This window comes from Cervus elaphus, chromosome 17, assembly GCF_910594005.1.
Source record: "Cervus elaphus chromosome 17, mCerEla1.1, whole genome shotgun sequence".
In the NCBI taxonomy this organism is placed as follows: Eukaryota; Metazoa; Chordata; class Mammalia; order Artiodactyla; family Cervidae; genus Cervus; species Cervus elaphus.
In genome coordinates, this window is record NC_057831.1 from 46,440,385 (window position 1) to 46,458,146 (window position 17,762).

General features: G+C 36.4%; 1 protein-coding gene across 2 annotated transcripts in view; it reads left to right on the forward strand.

Annotated features, from left to right (window-relative positions):
- The window catches only part of STIM2 (stromal interaction molecule 2), a 166,606-nt gene that overhangs the window by 106,642 nt on the left and 42,202 nt on the right, over positions 1 to 17,762 (forward strand). For both annotated transcript variants that reach the window (XM_043870921.1, XM_043870922.1), the window contains exon 3: positions 80 to 194. In XM_043870921.1, the coding sequence (XP_043726856.1) occupies positions 80 to 194 (115 nt within the window). The remainder of the gene's footprint in view (positions 1 to 79; positions 195 to 17,762) is intronic.

Genomic DNA, 17,762 nt, shown 5'->3' on the forward strand with positions numbered 1-17,762 from the left:
GATTTTCATTAATGTGTGAGAAGATTTGCTTATATTTTTGTTTTCATTTAAGTATACTTTAATGTTTTCTCTTTTATAGTTTATTAGAGAAGATATGAAATATAAAGATGCCACTAATAAACACAGCCATCTGCACAGAGAAGATAAGCACATAACTGTTGAGGATTTATGGAAACGGTGGAAAACATCAGAAGGTAAGGCTGTTTTAGTGATCTGGAGCTCTCAGCTGCTTTTGTACACTGCTCATCCATTTTTAACATACGATTTACAAAAAAATCCAAATAGTATTTCTGTGAGGATGTTTATATTTTAATAAATAATTGTTCCAGTTTTGGTTTTGAAGTATGATTTTCATTTTTCTTAGGATTTCTTAAGGGTCAGCCTGTTTTCAGATAATTTGACACCTTATACTAGAATAAATAAGATAACACATGTCTGAGAGCTTAAAATTTTAGAGTGTTGTTTCATCTGTTAAATGGTATTATTATAAAAGGTTTGTCAAATAAACATATGGATCACAAAGTTTTTCTTTTAGTTATGGAGGACAGTTTCTAAAGTTTTTAGAAGGCACAGAACTTTTAACCCTTTCTTAAGCAAACTCTTTATGAAGTCTTCTAATAGTTGCTTGGTAAAGTTGTGTAATTTATATTTTATTCCTTTCCCCACACTTAAGTCCTCAAACTGTCTTATGGATAGTAATTGTTTAGGGCAGAAAAGGTGTGTGACATAAAATTTCAACTAGATCTCTGGTATTGGAAAGCTACTTAAAAAAAAAAAAGTCTTCCAAGTTTTGTTTTTTTTTTTTGGTAACAGAGTTGAATAAAATGTCTTTTTTCTAATGTTTCTATTCATTTATCAAAACCACAATTATATTGTAGTTTATATTTTTCTCTTCAAGTTTGAATAGTGAAATGAAATTAAAAAGAAGCTAGGACAGATTGCCAAGTAGGAATATGAAGAAATTATTACTAGACTGTCAGTGGTAGCATTTGGAAATGAGAAGATACAAGAAACTGTTTCCATCAGTGCTTCATATTTCTATTAATGCTTAAGAAGATTTGCTTACATTTTTGTTTTCGTTTTTTAAAAATAATTCTGATGAAATACTCTGGGAAGAAGAAAATGAAAGAAGGGAAAAAATACTGTTGACCTCAATGAAAGATACATAGATTTAAAAAAAAAAACCAGTTTGTCTCCATTCCCCTTCCCCATACCATTTTAAAGTAATACAAACTTGCTAGTTGCTGAGTTCTGTCTTACTCTTTGCAACCTCTGCGGACTGTAACCCACCAGGCTCCTCTGTCCATGGAATTCTCCAGGTAAGAATACTGGAGTGGGTTGCCATTCCCTTCTCCAGGGGATCTTCTTGACCCAAGGTTGAACCCAGGTCTCCTGCATTGCAGGAGGATTTTTTTTTTTTTTTTTTAGCATCTGAACCACCAGGAAGGAATAAATGAGTATAAATTTCATGGGCAAAAGTGCTAGAATGGTCAAACTCAGTAAGATTTAATCAGTTTTATGAGATATCTCAGTAGTACGTAGGTACTAGTAAAGGACTTGGTGATCCATTATGGAGTCGATGGCTACTAACATCTTTTAGATTTGGAGTTTGTGGTAAGTTGAATGGAGCCCACTTAACCATGTTTGAAGAAAGGAAAAAAAGACTTGACCACTTCTCACCACCTGTTGTGCTCTTACCATGGTTCAGTCCCCATTTCTTCCTAGATATCACGATAATTTTCTGATAATGGTGGTAGGTCCTTAAGCGTCTCCTAGTGAATGCTTGTGTTCTGTGGTAGTCTGTTCTTCACTTGCAGAGTAATCTGTTGACCATATAAATCAAATTTGCTCAATATCCTGTAATGGCTCAGTCAGTTCAGTTCAGTTGCTCAGTTGTGTCCGACTCATTGCAACCCCATGGACCACAGCACAACAGGCTTCCCTGTCCATCACCAACTCCTGGAGCCTACTCAAACTCATGTCCATCGTGTTGGTGAAGCCATCCAACCGTCTCATCCTCTGTCGTCCCCTTCTCCTCCCGCCTGCAGTCTTTCCTAGCATAGGGTCTTTTCCAGTGAGTTGGTTCTTTGCATGAGGTGGCCAAAGTATTGGAGTTTTGGCTTCAGCATCAGTCCCTCCAATGAACACCCAGGACTGATCTCCTTTAGGATGAACTGGTTGGATCTCCTTGCAGTCCAAGGGACTCTCGAGAGTCTTCTCCAACACCACAGTTCAAAAGCATCAGTTCTTTGGCACTCAGCTTTCTTTATAGTCCAACTCTCACACCCATACATGACTACTGGAAAAACCATAGCTTTGACTAGATGGATCTTTGTTGGTAAAGTAATGTCTCTGCTTTTTAATATGCTGTCTAGGTTGGTCATACCTTTTCTTCCAAAGAGAAAGCGTCTTTTAATTTCATGGCTGCCAGCACCATCTGCAGTGATTTTGGAGCCCCCAAAAATAAAGTCTGACACTGTTTTCATTCTTTCCCCATCTATTTGCCATGAAGTGATGGGACCAGATGCCATGATCTTAGTTTTCTGAATGTTGAGTTTTAAGCCAACTTTTTCACTCTCCTCTGTCACTTTCATCAAGAGACTCTTTAGTTCTTCTTCGCTTCCTGCCATAAGGGTAGTGTTATCTGCATATCTGAGGTTATTGATATTTCTCCTGGCAATCTTGATTCCAGCTTGTGCTTCTTCCAGCCTGGCATTTCACATGATGTACGCTTCAGGTAAGTTAAATAAGCAGGGTGACAATACACAGCCTTGACGTACTCCTTTTCTGATTTGGAACCATTCTCTTGTTCCATGTCCAGTTCTAACTGTTGCTTCCTGACCTGCATACAGATTTCTCAGGAGGCAGGTCAGGTGGTCTGGTATTCCCTTCTCTTTCAGAATTTTTCACAGTTTGTTGTGATCCACACAGTCAAAGGCTTTGGCATAGTTAATAAAGCAAAATTAGATGTTTTTCTGGAACTCTCTTGCTTTTTCCATGATCCAGTGGATGTTGGCAATTTGATCTCTGGTTCCTCTGCCTTTTCTAAATCCAGCTTCAACATCTGGAAGTTCATGGTTTACATACTGTTGAAGTCTGGCTTGGAGAATTTTGAGCATTACTTTGCTAGCGTGTGAAATAAGTGCAAGTGTGTGGTAGTTTGAACATTCTTTGGCATTGTCTTTCTTTGGGATTGGAATGAAAACTGACCTTTTCCAGTCCTGTGGCCACTGCTGAGTTTTCCAGATTTGCTGGCATATTGAGTGCAGCACTTTCACAGCATCATCTTTTAGGATTTGAAATAGCTCAACTGGAATTCCATCACCTCCACCAGCTTTTTTTGTAGTGATGCTTCCTAAGGCCCACTTGACTTCACATTCCAGGATGTCTGGCTCTAGGTGAGTGATCACACTGTCGTGGTTATCTGGGTCATGAATATCTTCTGCTTCTGTTAGGTCCATACCATTTCTGTCCTTTATTGTGCTCATGTTTGCATGAAATGTTCCCTTGGTGTTTCTCATTTTCTTGAAGAGATCTCTAGTCTTTCCTATTCTATTGTCTTCCTCTATTTCTTTGCATTGATCGCTGAGGAAGGCTTTCTTATCTCTCCTTGCTATTCTTTGGAACTCTGCATTCAAATGGCAATATCTTTCCTTCTCTCCTTTGCTTTTTGCTTCTCTTCTTTTTTAAGCTATTTGTAAGGCCTCGTTAGAGAACTGTTTTGCCTTTTTGCATTTCTTTTTCTTGGGTATGGTCTTGATCACTACCTCCTATGCAGTGTCATGAACCTTCATCCATAGTTCTTTAGGCATTCTGTCTATCAGATCTAATCCCTTGAATCTATTTGTCACCTGTACTGTATAATCATAAGGGATTTGATTTAGGTCATACCTGAATGGTCTAGTGGTTTCCCCTACTTTCTTCAACTGAAGTCTGAATTTGGCAATAAGGAGTTCATGATCTGAGCCACAGTCAACTCCCAGTCTTATTAGAGCTTCTCCATCTTTGGCTGCAAAAGCTAAAGTCTTTAGGAAGACCTCTAAAGGTCAGTGATCTGCCCTGTCCTAGACCCTCTTTTCCATTTTCTGTCCTGTCCATCTCATTCTCACTGGGCTCTTTCCTAGATGGACTCCTTGCTGCAGGAATGCAGATGTCCTTCTGATTACCTCTTTTATTGGGCTAGTCTCTCCTTAAGGTCTATCCTGACCACTCTGTTGAAAACAGCAAATTGCAAGCCACAACCCCTATTGTCTTTTGTATCCTTGTTGATCCCTCTTCCGTAGCTTCAGACTTTCTCCACCACCCCCATCATGTATCAGCTTCCAAGATATAATTGATTAATTTGTTTTGCTTGTCCTTTTTGTTCTCTCCCCTGCCTCCAAAAAAGTCTATATTTGTTTATTATTGTGTCCCAGATTTGATGGGGTTTTGTCCCTAAACCCTATTTTGATTTCTCACCCTAGTGAGGTATCTTTTGTGAGAAATGAGAAATGTCTGTTTGGGTTTAGTTGGAAGATCTTTTTAAGTTTTGAATAGCCTCTTAAATCTCTTTTTCCCTAGACTTTCAACTTAATTTCCATGCCCTGAGATTTTATCATCATGGTGGTGCGAAGATTTTCCCCTTAACTCTTCAAAGAGTTGGCCTAAATTATCTGCTCCACGCTTCTTTTTCTCTGATCTCCAGTCTCCGCCCTCACATAGCAACCTCTTAGGGGTTAGGGTTTGGGAGGAAGAGTCTTAGGCTCCTGCTGCAACAGCTGCATGGGAGGGCAGAGAGAGGAGCTGAATGAAAGAGATGTCTATTAGAAGTTCTGTAGTGGCCTAATTGATTTTCTCAGTGTCATTTCTCTCAGTTGATTTTACCATGTCTGACTCTTTCCATTTATTAAAGTGCTCGTGTAAAAAGACAGGGCATTGTTCCTAAGTTAGTGATTTTAATCATAACCTGAGAAGCCCCAGGTTTCCTGGAGGCATCTCGGGGGACAGGGCATGCTAAATGTGTAGGGTTCTGCTTTTATCTGGTATATTTTGTTTCTCTTAAAGATTTCCTTTGGGAAACAGAAAGTAATTCTTCTGGAAAGGTTTGGAAACTGCTGATAAAGTGACTAGAATACAATAATATATAACTTTAAGTTTGTTTAATTGAATATAGATATAGATACATACACACACATGCAAACACACATGGACATACACACATACAGTCATACCTGTGCCCATTCTTGTGTCTCCAGTACCTAGAACAGTGCCTTATTTACTTTGATGTTCAGTAAAGATCTGTTGAATGAATGAGTGTATAATGTCTGATGAGCACTGGATACTCAGTAATTCACTTCTTACTTTGAGTGCAGGCATTTCTGTTGTAGTGAAATATATTCATTCCTGGAAAACTTATGCTATTCAATTATTATGCTTAATAATTGGAATTTATGGAAGAAAATTGGGGTTGGAACCAACGACTGAAAACCTATGCAGCTTTGTAATCAGAGCACTAATAGTACTAATAAAAATACTAGCACAGGTAAAAAAAAAAAAAAAGAGGTGTTGAATTTCTAACCAGTAAATACTATGCTCACTATAGAACTTTACCTGTAATAATACATAAAGATAACTTAATAAAAGGAGTGTTAGATAGGGTTGAAGTTGCTAAATAATGACGACAAGGGCAACGTATGCAAAGATGAGAGCAAAACAACAAGCGTTTCTAAGAGGCTGTGGCCAGGCTGAGCTAAGCGGAAGAAGGAGTGGCAAGCAGACATCATTTTCATGGCTTCATTGTTCTGTCTTTATGCTTTGTATCCAGTTCCTGTTACTTGGTGGTGTAAGATGATAACATGTGAGGAGAAGTCACCTGTGAGATGATAGGACTTTTGTGTTAACATGATTTCTTTTTATCAGTTGCAGGTAAACTAATTCATGTTACAGCAGCAGCGTGGCCTCATAGGTTGTATCTGTTTTGTGTTAAGCAGGCAGTGGATCCTGGGTATTAAAGATAAGTTAAATGCATTCTGAGCTATTCATATGAGAAGTAAGTAGCTGAGTGGAGAAAACAAAGTAAAGAAATAATTACAACATATGGTGATAGTGTATAATAATAGAAGTAAGTGTAAGATATGAGGTAGCTCATTGGAAGGACTAATGAACTCTCTGATAGAATTATACCCAGAAGGGGGTGTTTGCAATCAGCTTGTGAGGATTGACCAGGAGTTCTGGAAGGGAATAAGGAAAGTGAAAGTCGCTCAGTTGTGTCTGACTCTTTGCGATCCCATGGACTATATAGTCCATGGAATTCTCCAGGCCAGAACACTGGAGTCTGTAGCCTTTCCCTTCTGCAGGGGATCTCCCCAACGCAGGGATCGAACCCAGTTCTCCTGCATTGCAGGTGGATTCTTTACCAGCTGAGCCATAAGGGAAGTCCAAGAACCGGAGTGAGTAGCCTGTCCCTTCTCTAGTGGATCTTCCCAACCCAGGAATTGAACTGGGGTCTCCTGCATTGCAGGTGGATTCTTTACCAGCTGAGCTATCAGGGAAGCCCTAGGTAATAAGGAGGTAGACCATAAATGGTAGCCCGCTTATAACTTCTCCTTCAATTACCTGAAAATTTGCTGGAAGTGGAGGTAGCCTGCTTTAGGTGGTGTGTGGGTTTTCAAGCTGTACAAATTTACATCCCAGCCTTCTGTTTATAAACATTAAGGCATCTGGCACATTTTAAAATGCACTTGTAAAGTGGATCTCTTGTAAAATGCACTTGTAAAATGAGTAATGTAGTCAAAGTGCCTGGCATACTTCCTGGCAACACCTGACAGGCGCTTACTTATCTTTGTAATAATGCTGAACGAACAAAAATGTCCAGCTCTATTTAAAGTTTTGTAAGGTTTTTGCTTCAGTCTCATAATATTCATCAGTAAAATGAACAGATATATTAGGCTAAAGACTCACCATTTTAGTGTACAATTCTCTGGGTGGTGAAATGTAACTAAGATCTTTATGGAATGTTGTCAAATTGGGGAAAAGGTAGAATTGTGTTCCTCAGATATTGATACTGATCTCATATAGAAAAATTTCAGTGTGACCTGAATGTACGTACGTGTGTGTAGAGCATCCTTGGTTAGCTTGCACATGGCAAAAGTCCAATATAAATAAAAGTCATTTAAAAAACTAATATTAGATTTCAGACAGATTTTGATAAACTGGATCAGTTCTTAAAACTAATAAATGCAGCAATTAGATAGCAGCCAGATAACTAATGAAGGAAGATATACAGAAAGATATACAGAAGGAAGATATATAGAAAATGATTGATTATGTATGAGATCTAGGGAGTCATGGTAGATATAAAACTGATTAAGTAATATACTGTTTTTAAAAATAACTCATTGGGTTAAATAGTTATTTTAACCTGTGACAACCATGAGGTAATCTTTTCATCCTGTTCATGTTCAATATGGGTCTTATCTTACATAAGGTCATTGTATAATTTTGGTCTTTACACGTTGAATAGATATTTGGAAATTTTGCTGAAGGTTTATTATTGTTGTTTTTTTAATTAGAAGTTTAAAGAATCTGAAATTGCTGGAGAGAATGAAAGATGTCAGCCTTTAATAATGTATGTTTTAAAGTGTGTTCAAAATCTAGCTAGAGAGAAATGAGCAAGAGCATTTTCCTTCTGTTAAGGAAAGCAAAAATGTCAGTGTTACATGAAGAAAATATAAAGGAAAAGAATTCCTGACGATGGGTGTTAAATTTCTAAAAGTAATGAGGATTTTAACTCTTTCTTTATGTAGATCCTTGATATTCCTAAGGATTTTTTTCTGGGTGTAAAAGTACAAGTGGGTCTCTAAATGGCAATAAAACTGCTTTTTCATGTATATGCTATTGGTTACAGTGAGACTGGAATGAAATAACATGTAAAACAATCAATGCATATTGTTTGACATTATCAGCAGAGTAACTCAAAATGTAGACCTTGTGGATAATAAGGTAGCCAGTTATCTTTGTGGCATCCATCAACACAATATTGTATGTTTACAGTATGCATAGCAGTCACTATGGCAGGATACAAGTATAAGATAAGGCCCTTTTCTTCCAGAAGTTTACAATGTTCTTACATGTGCACAAATGAAATGTTAAATAACAATACATGAAGATTTGATTAAATAGTAGGTAAGTGGTTCTGTTGTGGCACTTTAAAAGAATGGATAGATTTATTATGAGGAAGTCTTCATTAGGGGATGACTCTTTAGCAAGATGTTGAAAGATAAAATTTTCCTAGAAGTGAGAAAAAGAGGGATATGCTTACAGGTTAGCACATTAAAATGAGTACTTGTAATTCCCAACGTTAGTCCTAAATCCCTCAAGTAAGCACAGTTTACAAGTCAGAAATGTAATTTTTTAGTGTATGAGATAGAATAGATCACTGTTGTAATATTTGTCTTCTGCTATTAACATGTGGTGCTTGACCTTTCTGTGTCTTGGTTTTGTCATCTGTTAGATAGGGGTAAGGCCGTCTACTACATCCGAATGTTGAAGATGAAGTGAATTTGTAAATGTAAAGTGCTTAGAATAGTGCCTGCCACCCAGCAAGTGCTCAGTGACTGAGATAAGTGTGAGCACAGAACATACAGAGGACGCTGGAGATTAAGGTTCTGAGTTGGGGGCAGCATCACTTACTGCCTGGAGCACTGCATTAAGGATGTTTGATGTGTGCCTGATCTCAGTAGCAAAGAAGGATATTACTGTAGAAATCACGAGTTGGCAATGTTTACAGTATTTCAACCTTTTTATCATCATTGCACTAATTAGGAGCTATTGCAGCTTCTTGTTTTGGAAAGTCATATAATACAGAAGAGTTACAGGACAATGGATTCACTATAGTCAAGAAACCCTGCTTTGAGTTTAATGTAATGTGGATTTGAGTGGGAGGGATGAAAATAAACAGATACTGAAGATACACAGACTCTGAAGATACACAGATGAAGAATATGTTTTCTGTCCTCCACCTGCGACAGTCTGCTATTGGAAAAAGTTCTATTGACAAGTAATTAAAGGATGTGCTACTTTCTACTATCTGTAATCAGGATAGGTAGTAGGCACTGTGGGTTAATAGAAAAAGAAGTATGTTGGTCTGCCTGCAGAAGTCAGGTAAGGCCTGAGGAGTTAGTTGCATATAAAGGGGCATTTATCTTTTATCTTTTGTCACTCTTTCAGTGGGAGGCACTCTGCTGGATTAATAGCTTTCAGGATATTTGTAATTAATATAGCACATTTTTAAAATCATAAGACTCTTAATATGCTTCAAATGCTTATCTGTTTTATTAATCCAGGTGTTTAACACTTCAACTTTTATATCATACTTTTAGTTCTAGGAGAAGTTGTTGTTACCTATCTGTAGAGGTACTAGGTTTTCGTAGCCCACAGAAAATGGTTTATACAGAGGAAGGCCTGTTCTCGACGTAGAGTCTAGTTTCAGAATGACAAATGTCATTATTTGCACCACTAGCAAAAGTCTTTTATAGTCAAAGTTTATTTTATGTAGAGAGTAGGTAAGACAAGCATATTGTTCATTTATTCTATCAACCAACATTCAAGTGTGTTAACATGGGCTTTTTCTGTAAGAATAGCATAAATATTACTTGATCAGTGTGTAAATTACTTGATCATTTTGCAAAAACAGTGTTTTGTATTAATCAGAATTGATTTTTATACTTTATATAAAGTGTGTTTTTATTCTTTTACAATCAAATAGCTTTCTTTGTATTGTGTACTTAATCCAGATGAGTTCCGAGCACTCACAATAAATTGCTAATGTTTCTTAATCTTATCCTGTGTTAGTATTTCGGTCTCTTTGTTCCCTGAATTTCAGATCTCTTTCAGGGCTAACTATTTTGGTTTTAATTATTTTAGCTGTCTTCTATTTCTCTTTCTCTTTTATTGTTGGGACTCTCTGTTTTACTTCAGGATACTTCTGGAGACTTAGTCATTGCATATACTGATTTGCTAGGATGAATTATGACTTTGAGTCTATAGCAGATACTTGACCTTGAGACAGCTCTGTGTTCCTTTATAGTTCTTTCTTGGTTTTGTTCTGAAATAGAGACCACCTCTCAGTATAAGATGCAGAGACCCACTGCTTATTACATCTCTGTGTACACTGGGCTGCAGAAAACTTGATCGTTTCTATTCAGTGTGAACACGTGAATTAGATGTATTGTGAGCTTCATTTTTTCCTCAAATAATGAACTTTTATATATTCATCATGCAGCGAAGCTTTTCTTATCATTTAAGGAGGTACTATTCTAAAATTGTTTGTGAATTTGCCTTATTATGGTTTTGTATATACCTGAATTATTCTACATTTCTCCTCTGCTATGTTCACAGACTCAAGGGATACCTCACGTTTGGAGTACAGTAACAGAACCTTCTGCAGAAGGTAAAAATAAGGGCTGTCCACTTTTCAGTGTGATGGACTGTCTAGAAAACCGTAGGCTTTCTTGAACATCTTATTATTCTTTCTTTCCTTACCCCACCAATTGGGAACCAGTTCCATATGGATGTGTATTAAATTTTGCTTTACTAATCTTTTGGGAAAGGGGTGGGTAGAAGGGACTCTGGTTCAAGTTCTGGTTGTTAAAATTACATGATTTTGGGAGATTCACTATGTCAAATTCTACTTTAGGTGGAACAGATGTTTTGTTCCTGCTCTTTTGGATACAGAACTTGTTCGTTGGTAATAGTATTTTCTTCTTCAAAGGTGGCTAGTTTTACAAAATCTTTTCTCATTCAAGTCTTATGTTTACTTGGGTCTCTTTTTCAATTCTAGTGAATATTAGCAATTGAGAAACAACTGTAATAGAAATAATGCAAATTATAAATACAAAGAAAATAAAGATTTCAAAGATACTAGATAACCATTTCAATTTGAATGTGAACATGACTTATTTCTAAAAATTACAAACATTTATGTAATTCTGGAACATATGTATATACATATATTACATATATAAATATGTTTCAGAGGGAATGTATGATAAAACACAGGTTAAATCACATAGCACTTATGTCTTATACTTAAAAATCTTTACACTATGAATGGCTACTCTATTGAAATAGAGTACTAAGTACAAATAATGTTAATTGTCTAACTTTCTCATCTGGTTAGGGTGCTCTTTAGTAAGAGGTCCTTAATAAGCATTCTTCTAACATTTGACTAGTCTTCTGTTTCTCTTTCTCTTGTATCAGTATTAATTCTTCCAGGAAGTTGAAAATGATGGATCATTTAGAAACTTTTGATTCAGATTGTTTAAAATCAGCTGCATACTTAAGTTATTAAACTAGAAGGTCATTACATTTCTATGTATCTTCGTAGAAGATAATGTACAAAAAGGATTGAAAATTCACATTTGAAATTAAAATATTTCGTGGTTGAGAAAAAGAGTCTAGATCAGTCTGACAAAATGAAACAGCAAATGTCAGTTGCATTGAAGGAGATTTAATTTTTACTTCCATTATCAATTTTCTTTTCTTACCATGTAATCAGCTAAAAAAAATAGTATCAGGTATTTATCACTAGAACTTATGGCTGCTTAAGGGCTATGTTTCAGAACAGAACTAATGATGTAGAGTTGTGATTCACTCATATAAAGGTATCATAGTTAGAGTCATATGAATTAAGAGTTCACCAAAAGAAGGAAACGGAAAGAGAATAGCTCCTTGGGAATACTGCTAACAAGACAAAACAGATGAGTAGCTAATGAGATAAATAATGGCCATCAAGACATGGGAGCTGAATCAGGAAGATACAGTTTCTTGAAAGTCTGTAGAGGAGAGTTTTCAGAAAGTGACAGATGGTTGTATAGTTGAGTCCACCTATGCCACCCAAGGATATGCTGAGAGCCCTCATGAAGAATCTTTTTTTTAGTTCTCTGTAATGAGAACAGTTGTACATAGGAGGAGATGATTTGTGCTTATTTTGTGAACCCTTTCGGTGATTTCATTTCCTTCTTTGTCTACTTTTTGTAACTGTTAATTAAGGGTCCTTATGTATATTTTGTGTGTCCTCTTAGTTTCATTTTATTTCTCTAGTTCATTGGTTGTCCTTCATGTTTTATGTCTTTTCTTTCAAAGAATCTTTGTAAGTAATTTCTTCTCTCTTTCTGGGGGACAGAGAGAGGAGATGAAAAGTGGCCAGTAGTACTAAATAGAGAAATGTGATATATTGGAAAAAAGCCATTAAGTATGGTGAGAAGACTATCGTTAACCTACAGATAGCAATTTAAACATTGGTATGGGGAATTGACTCAAATTTGCACACAAAATAAATCTTAAAAAAGGTGTGAGTGGAGCAGCCCAAATGGTTATCAACAGATAAGTGGATAAACAAAATGTGGTATACCCGTGAAATACTGTTCAGCCTTAAAAAGTATGGAAATTCTGACAAATGTTGCAACATGGGTGGACCCTAAAGATATTATACTAAGTGGAATAACTCAGTCACAGAAAAGCAAATACAGTATGATTCTGCTTACATGAGGTACCTAGAGTAGTCAAAATCAAAGACAGAGAGTAGTATAGTGGTTGCTGGGGGCTAGTGGGAGGAGAATGGGGAGTTTTTGGTTAATGGGTACAGAATTTAAATTGTGCAAGATGAGAGTTCTGGAGTGAATGGTGGTGATGGTTGTACAACAATGTGAATACTTAATACCATTGATCTATACACTTAAAATGGATAAAATGGTAAATTTTATGTTATGCATATTTTGTCATAATAAAAACTGATTTATGAGAATAAGTAGATATGAAATAGATAAATGGGTAACTTCTTATTTAAGGCATAGGTAAGAAAATGGAGGAAACGGAATGGCAATTACAAATGGTTAGTTTGATCAGGTAAAGGGCTTTCTTAAAAAACTGGTAGATCTGATTATGCTTAAAGAAAAAAGGAAGTACTTTACTGACAAGTTAAAAAGTTGAACATTTCAAAAATTTTTTAATTCATCAGGGATTTTGTTCAAAAAGTACTACCACTCTGTATTAATGTAAGAGTTGGAAGTTGGGATTACACTTTATTGCATCTTTTTTATCCCCAAAATTTTATTAGTAATATTATAATCTTGGCAATTATATAAGCAAGCAACAGAGTATACCTTATTACATCTTAATGTAATGTGTCAGTATTTCTTTATTTACAATCATGTTGGTTTATGGTTTGAAAAGATAGGTTAATAAAAAATGAGTTTAGTGTAAGACAGGCAAGAAACTGGTTGACAGAGTAATTTTCCATTGCTCGATGGCACTATCACTAGCCATTTTCAAGTCCTTTATAGAATTACTTCCTATGAAGAGTTTGAGTGACAGTTCTTTTAAAGCAGTGCACTGAACTTTTTGGAAGGGCATGGAGGTGGGCTGGGCTGGGAAAAGGGAAGGTGAAGAGGATGCGTAATTAGAGAGGGGAGACCCAAGAAATTCTTACCTTTAAAATTTGCTTATTCGTTTGTTTGGTTTCTGGATTACATATCATAAGAATATAGAGTTCTAACGTCCTTATTTTCCGTGTTTTGACCAGTACCAAATACTTTGTGGCAGGATTTTAATGATAGTGCTACAGCTCTACTGCAGTGAATAATGATAGGTCTCTGTGTGCTAGCTGCAAACCCACTGATCCAGAGCCTGTGGCCCTAGCAAAGGTAAGCAAGCATATCCCAGATTGCAGTGTGAGATAGTTGAAGATTGATCTGCTTTGGCAGCTGTTTAAATTTCTCTCATCTGTTTTTAATGAGCATGCCCAATTGCATGAATCTGACCATGACTTTAGACTGCATTCTCTTTTAGATGTGTAATTTTGAAAAAGAGAAGATTAAGTTTTAAGTTAGTGGATATATGTTTTTAGGCCTGTGTCTAGATTCTTTGAGTGGTTTTTAAGAATGTCCCCTCAAAGTAATCACTCTAGTTTCTAATGGAACCTGCACTATATTAAATATTGGAGGCTGAATTTATCACAAGACTAAACGCTTAATAAATTACTGTGCATAACTGACTGTTCAACATGCTTTGTCGATTGGCTTGAAATTACAGTATACTATGTCTTCTTCTTTACTGTAGAGCTTTCTTTTAAAGTTTGAGCAGTTGATATGTTTTAGTTAAGTCTTTTTTTTTAGTGGCAGAAGATAAAGAGACTCAAAGTACTTCAAGTAATGGGAAATTTGTTGTAAGAATGCGAATCATCAAAGATGTTATTTATTGCAAGTGACAAAAGCATACCCATTTGCTCCATTCGTTATGTCATTAAAAGTTGATTCAATTCCTCCTGAAGACTGGCATTATTCTGGGTTTTAGAAATAGAGCATTGATCAAAATAGATATCCTACCTTCATGAAGTTAGCGGTCTTAGGAAGACAGGTAATGAACAGGTTTGCATGATCTCAGAAGACCTTGTAGGGCCTAATAGAGTTCAGGAATTAAGTATAATGCCATTATACTTACTGTAATTCTAGCTCCATTTAGGAGTTTTGAGCTAAGCAGTGATGTGTGATCTGTCTTTTGAAAAGATTATGTGGTTACTGTGTGGCTGTTAGACTCTGGAGAAGAGAGGAGTAGAAATAAAAGGTCTGCTGAGGCTCTGCAGTGACCTGGTAGAGGGAGGTAGCAGAGGGGTCTGATATAGTTTGAAGGACTAGCTGGCAGGATTTGCTGTTGGATTGGATTCAGGAAGTTGAATTTAGGGAGGTTGGAGACAGGAATTAAGGATCATGCAGTGCCTAGGTTTTATGTACCTGTGGTGTTAAAATTTCTTGGAGGCAGTTTGGGGAAAAAAGGTTGAAAAAGGTTCAGCTGAGGGATCAATAATGGGAGGAAATAGTTGAAAAACACCAAGATCCCATTTCAAAGAGGTGAAGGACTGAGTGCTGAGAGGTCAGGACGCAGAGAGGGACCCCGGGAAGAGGAAAGAGAACTGACCAGTGAGATTACGAGGGGAACCAGGAGAATCTAGGGTGCTGAGGTATATGAAGGAAACATGTTTTTAAAAAGGACATAGACAGGATCAGATGCTCCAGAAGTTTGAGTAATATCACAACAGAGATCTACCCTTGGGTCAGCAAAGTGTAGAGGTTGAGGTTGTTGATGATTTTGACAGAGCAGTTGCGCTGTAATGGTGGAAGTGAAAGTTGCATTAGAGTGGATAAAAGAGGAAGTGAAGACAGTAAATACTGACTTTCAAAAGAAGGGGAAGAGAAATGGGGTTATGATACCTGAAGATAGATATGATGTGAGGGGCAGTTTTGTTTTTTTTTTTTAAAGGTGAAAGCTTTTAAATGTGTTTACATATTAATGAAATGACCCAGTTGAGATATAATTGATGTAGGAGAAAATCAATTAATTAAAGCCATCTTTATTTAAGGAGAGTATAGGTATGTAGTCAGGGGCTTAATCCACTCTGGTCATCTGTATTTCTCTCTGTTTCTTTCTGGGTTTTGTTTTTATTTTCTCCTACTGTATTTCCTAAGGCTAACTCTGTGGCTGCGGGCAGTCGTAGACTTACCTTTTCCCAGGGTCATGATAAAAGAGAAAAGAATTTTTCCTGCCTACTGTAGTTAGAAAAATTTCAGGAAGTAACTGGCTTTAGGTCATGTGGCCATAACCTAGAACTGTCAGTGTGACCTCCAGAATGATGCCGTCTGATTACTTCCTTCTCCAACCCTCTCTCCCTGGTGATTATGAGTCTTGTCTCAGAAGACAGCAGAGAGAAAAGGGGTACTTACTTGACAAACCAGCTGTAACAGATTGATGAGCAAGAAAAGCTAGACTTTGACAAGAGTAGATTGAAGAAAAGCTTAAAAGGTTATTCTGGATCCAGATGTAGGTGAGTGGAGTCTGGCAGCATGGGTCACAAGATACAAAATATAGTTACTCCTTCAGAAAATCTGATACGTTCTTGACATTTTCAGTTGAAAACTTTTGGATTACAAATGGATTTTTCTCACAGACCTCTTTTCTTCCCACTCTGGATTTTATGGTAAGAGCATGTTATTTCCCAAATGTAAATGCTTTATTAAATCCCATTTTGGTATTTTAATTAAATGAGCTAATGTAACTCTCAGCACTGGACACGATCAGTAAAGTTTGCTCCACCTCTACCCTTTCCAAACTTTCTGGCTGTTACAGATTTTCACTGCCGCACAGCAGTTTTTTCATTGATGAGGTGAAGCCCTGACTGCGTTCACCTAGGAGTGCCAGAAATGTCTGTACTGTGCGGGAGGAAACATAGGTGTTTTTAAAAGCATCATTGGAGGATCAGAGAAGTGAATTTGAGGTGGCAAAAAGCAGGTGCTGTCCATTCCGCGCTAGTTTGGAAATCTCGAGAAAGTGATGCCCTTCAGATACTTGTCAGTGTAAGGAATAATATGATTCTTGGCACATGAGACACACTCCCTAAAGGCAAATAGTATTCATCACACTTAAATAATACTAAAAATACCGCCTGCTGTTTGCAACTCCTGTAAAGAACTTAAGCATATGGAATACTTTTCCCATGCTGTGTCTTCATCATGTCCTAGAGTTCTTGTCAGTTGTGTTACTCATCAATTTTTGCCAAGTGAGGTCTACTCATCAATTTTTGCCAAGAACAGACATAACATTAGAGAATCAATGACTATAAAGTTTACAAAGTCATCCTTAGTGAGTTGTCTGGAAAGATATGCTTTTGTGAAACTACAAAGAGTCACTAAATTATTAGTAGTTAATGGGTAATTTCCTGCTGTTATCAATTCTAGGAAAAGCAATACTTGTATGAGTTTAGGCTACTAGAAGAAGTGGAAGTTTTATTTAGTTCGCAGTGCTATTTTCATTTTCTGTATTTTCTAATGAAAAACTTGGACAGTATTTTTTCAAAAAATTGTCATTGTGGTTGTCTTTCACTTATCTTTATACTAATAGGAAGCAAGGAGCAGAATTCTCTGAAGTAGCAAATTTGTGTAATATTTTTACTAGTAACTTTGTGTAGATTGAAGATGTGTATAAGCTACAAAATAGATAATGTATTGTCTTCAGGAATGTAAGAATTCATTTGTTGTGCAAGTAAATTGACTAGGCAGGATTTAGAGGTCACTTCTAGGGTTTTGGTTTGTCAACAATTCCATTGAAGTAAATTATCATTACTTACTAGATAATAAAGTATTCTGTTTATTGGAATAAGAGGGCAATTCATACTTTAAGAAGAATTCTGAGTTTACTTATTTGGTAATAACTTGTTCATTTGTCTCCAACACTGTTTCACCAGAGTAAGCGTAATTACTTTTTTCCCCAGTGACACATCTGGGGGCGGGCCTGAAAAAAGAATTAAACCAGGAAAACACTTTTGGATCTTGGAAATAAGTCAGTTGCAAGAGAACAAGGAAATATAAATGGGAATTATTGAGTAGCCAATTAGAAAAGTTAAAAAAAAGAAAGTTTATTTCAATTCCAGCTGTGCTTTTATAGTAGAGCAATAGTAAATCTCATTTTAAAAGTGTCAAAGATATTTTTGCAGTAGTTTATTATTTTTTTTTCTAAATAGCATAAATTATTGGCAAGCTTTCCAATATTATGAAGATAGGATCTTAATCTTTTCAACCTGGTACTAAGTGAATGTTGAAGCCCAACCTGGTACTAAGTGAATGTTGAACAATTAGCTTTTTTAAAAATTCTGAGTCTTTATAATCACTGAGGTCTCTCACCTTTTGGATACCAATATCTTGAGAAACTCTAAGGTACAGCTATCCTTTCCTAGA